General features: G+C 46.7%; 1 protein-coding gene across 1 annotated transcript in view; it reads left to right on the top strand.

The window, feature by feature from the left end:
* The window catches only part of Tdg (thymine DNA glycosylase), a 17,183-nt gene that overhangs the window by 2,896 nt on the left and 10,077 nt on the right, over window positions 1-4,210 (top strand). Inside the window, exons 2-3 of the mRNA XM_026784500.1 lie at window positions 624-760; window positions 2,832-3,098. Of these exons, the coding sequence (XP_026640301.1) occupies window positions 624-760; window positions 2,832-3,098 (404 nt within the window). The remainder of the gene's footprint in view (window positions 1-623; window positions 761-2,831; window positions 3,099-4,210) is intronic.

The raw sequence follows: 4,210 nt of genomic DNA on the forward strand, positions 1-4,210 counted from the left end.
TCTGTTTCTTCAGTTAAACAGATACTTATAATCCACCTCTACTGTTCAGGAAGTGACAAGCAACAACTAAAACAAGCCAACAATAATAAAAATCAAGTCCAGTGGATTCATTCAAAAAGCAGACAAACAGCCAGGCAGTGGTGGCGCACACCTTTAATCCCAGCACTCGGGAGGCAGTAGCCAAGGCTACTCAGAGAAACTTTGTCTCAAAACACACACACATACAAACCAGAAGAAAACCTAAGTTAACACTGTTAGGATGGGGAAATCTTTGTGCCAAGATGGGGATATAAATTGTACTTGTGAATATTTTTAATTCATATGGATTGATGGATTGATAGTCCTTCAAGACTATCCACTAGAAAGTTGCTGCGATCTAGTTTCAGAGAGAGTATAGGCGACTTGACAGGACTGGCGGCTTCAGTGGCACATCCGGTCACTTCACAGTGAGAGTCAGTTTGTGTGGTGAACGCTTGGTAAACGTCAGGGAGCAGCACGCCCTGGGAGGGTCAGCCTGTTGTCTTTGAGTAATGACTACAGTCTGGCTATAAAATACCTGGATACTGAAGATCTGTCCACCCGATCACGTATACTCACAACTTGTTACCCGACTGTTCTTTCAGCTGTTCTCTGGAGCAGAGTCAGGGTTTTCACTCCTTTCCATTTCAACAAAGGATGGCCGAAGCTCCCAATATGGCGGTGACGATTGACCAGCAGATGCCAGCAGAAGCTCCTGCCCAGGAACCTGAACCTGTACCAGGTAGTTCTTAGCATGCCTCCTCCCTTGGTAAAGCAGTAGTAAACACATGTTCCCCATCTGCACACCCGAGGCCTTACGTCACTAGCATCTGACTTGGGCTCAGGCAGCAGAACACCAACACGAGCTCTAAAGGTCGGTAAAGCGACATTCCGTGAGTGACAGAGAAGAGAAGGTGCCACTGAGGGGGCAGCATTAAGGCATAGCAGCCAAAACTCTGAGCGGTTGTGTGGATTCTGAAGTAGAGGAGGAAATGGTGGGCAGTGGGGCCAGATGAGGCAATCAGGCTTGTGTAGACCCTAAGCAGTGGAGAGCTGTTGAGAGTGGGAGCAAGGAAGTGACTTAAAGCCAGTCTGGAGGGTAGAGTAAGAGCAAGACAGGCTTGACGGCGGGGAGTGGATCAGACACTGTTTATATAACCTGAGAAGATAGGAGGAAAATTGGGGAAATGGGGAAAGTTGGGAAATACTTGAGGTAGGATTGCTAGTCTAGAGTTACTGTATTTCATGTAAATGCTGAAGGAAAAGGAGAAGCCCAAAAGTACTTGTCGTGGTCCAGTACATGATTAGAATGACATACTTGACGCTGGGTGACATTACTATATTTATGTGTGTTTTGCCTGTTTGTGTGTCTACACACATATGTGCCTGGTGCCCACAGAGGCCAGAAGAAGGCATCAGATCCCTGAAACTGAGGTGGCAGACAGTTGTGAGATGCTGAAAATTGAACTCAGGTCCTCTGGAGGGATAGCTGATCTGCTCTTAGCCAGTGAGATATATTCCCAGCCCCTAGTGACATTTTTTTAAAGTTTTTTTTAATGTTTTATTGTGTTGTTTTATGTGTATGGGTATTTTACATGCCTATATGGTACCTTCAACTAGAAGAGGGTGTGAGATCCCTTGGAACTGTAGTTACAGGTGGTTGTGAGCTGCCGTGCGAGTGCCAGGTGCCCTGCAAGAGCGGCCAGTGCTCTTAACCACCGAGAAGGGGTTTGTGCACAGCTCTGCAGGTTCAGGGGCATGGCACCAGCATCCGCTCAGCTCTGGGGAAGACCTCGTGATAGCTGGCACCACAGTGGCAGAGTGTGTATAAGAGAGAGAATCCCATCCCCCACAAGAGCCCCAGAGACAGGGATCTGATAGTGCCTTCTGAGGCGTTCCTCCAGCTAACCCAGGGGCCTTAAAGGTTTCACAGTTCCCAGAGGACTAAACATCAAACACGGGGCTTTTGGTGGACAGACTCAAGCATTATCAAAGCACTGTTGGTTACGGCAAGTGCCACACACTGGGGTGAAGAATTAGAAGAGAAGCCAGGAGGTTGAAGGGATGGAGGTGGCGTAGTGGTGGCAGTATTTACACGAGGGATGTGCTCAGAGTTGGTGCATCACTCCAGGGCTGCACCTCACTTATTGGCTGGAGCTGCCTCCTGCCTGCTTCTGCCTCTTGAATGCTGGTATTAAAGATGTGCACCATCTTGTCCAGCTTTGTTCAAAAATCTGCTTACTTAATTATTCATGTACTGATAGAATTCCTATAAAGTGGTTCCCTGGGGGAACCAAGTGAGACTGTATTGGAAATCAGTCTGTGACTCACATATTACAGGAGTCCGCTTGTGTGTTCCCGGCTGCCCAGACTCCCGAAATAATCACACAGAAACTATATTATTTGTAATATTGTTTGGCCAATAGCTTAAGCGTATTTCTGGCTAACTCATATGTCCTAAACAAACCCATCTCCATTAATCTGTGTATTGCCATGTGGCGGTGCTTACTGGCAAAGTTTTGGCATGTCTGACTCTGGTGGCAGTGACTCCCCGACTCCACCTTCCTTCTCCCAGCATTCAGTGTGGTTTTCCCCGCCTAGCTCTGTTCTGCCCTGTTCTGCTATAGCTCAAAGCAGCATCTGTATTAACCAATGGTGTTCACAGCACACAGAGGGATCCCACTCAGTTACATGTGCCTGGATGGAGAGGAAAGGGGACACATTGCAGAAGCCAGCATGGGGAAATCGGATAGCACGGGTGTTCATGGCTGGCTGCTGTGGAGGTCCACATTCTGTAAATACCTGTGTTTCAGAGGCTCCAAAGAGAAGGAAAAGAAAAACCAGAGCATCAGAACCCCAGGACCCCGTGGAACCCAAAAAACCTGCTGGGTCAAAAAGATCTGGCAAGTCCACAAAGTCAAAAGAGAAGCAAGAGAAGATTACTGACGCGTTTAAAGTGAAGCGGAAAGTGGACCGCTTCAATGGGGTTTCTGAAGCTGAGCTGCTCACCAAGACACTGCCCGACATCTTGACCTTCAATCTGGACATTGTGATCGTAAGAATCTTTGTCCTTCCTGACAGTAAATATCTCTAGAGGATTAACTTAGTGGTGGTCCCTACAAATCACATTCTTCTGAACAGGTTTCTGAGACCCTTCTGGGGCTGAGTGGTGTTACCTTCATGAGGTTGTGTTGCATGGGGTGAATAGGAGATGAGCCTGAGATGGGGCTGCCTGTGTTCACACCTCCCAACAAGGGAGGCCACGGGCAAGCCTTCATCTTACAGTTTTATCACTGGAGAAGCCTGAGTTTCTCCCTCACAGGGTCGCACTGAGTGGAGTAATCGTGTGAACCACTTAGGTTGCATGATAGTTGGTAGTTCTCGGGAAATGACGGTACTGGAGTGGTTTTGCTTCTTGATATTTTGAGGTAGACTCACTGTGTAGCCCTGGCTGGCCTCAAACTCGTAACAACCCTTGGTACCTCTGACTCTATTACAAGCCTGTGCCACACATCCAGCCTGACAGTACTTTGAGCTTAGGTCTGTAACTTTAAGAAACTAGAACCAAATGAACATCAGTGGACAGTGTTGTAGGCGGTCTGTAGAGTGAGTGACTGTTTGGGAAGCTGGCAGGACCTGGCTCAGACTGTCTGCTGGAAGATCCACCTCTTCCCTGAATGAAAGCAGCGTGTCTCAGTACAGGGTCCAATTGGCCTTTTGAAAATAGCAAATTTTAGAAAGAAGTTTCTCTATGCTGCAGTAATTATAATCAATTACATTTTATTAGGCACTCCTGTATAAAAGTCCGAAGGCTTAAGCCTGACTTTTTGTTTTCTTTTTTAGCATGTTATAATAGTCCAGTATACCAGGCTTCATTGTGTTATATGTATATGATGTACTTTGTGTTTACCCCCCCAGTTACCCTCTTGTCCTTCCTTCCCTGATCCTTTTTCTTATTAAATGCTCTACCTTTTCTTTTTTCTTTTTCCATTTTTTTTAAAGATTTATTTATTTATTATGTATATGACATTTGGCCTCCATGTATGCCCTCAAGCCAGAAGAGGGCGCCAGATCTCATTACAGATGGTTGTGAGCCACCATGTGGTTGCTGGGAATTGAACTCAGGACCTCTGGAAGAGCAGCTGGTGCTCTTAACCACTGAGCCATCTCTCCAGCCTCCTGGCTTTTTTTT

The sequence above is a fragment of the Microtus ochrogaster genome, chromosome 24 (assembly GCF_000317375.1).
Source record: "Microtus ochrogaster isolate Prairie Vole_2 chromosome 24, MicOch1.0, whole genome shotgun sequence".
NCBI lineage: Eukaryota > Metazoa > Chordata > Mammalia > Rodentia > Cricetidae > Microtus > Microtus ochrogaster.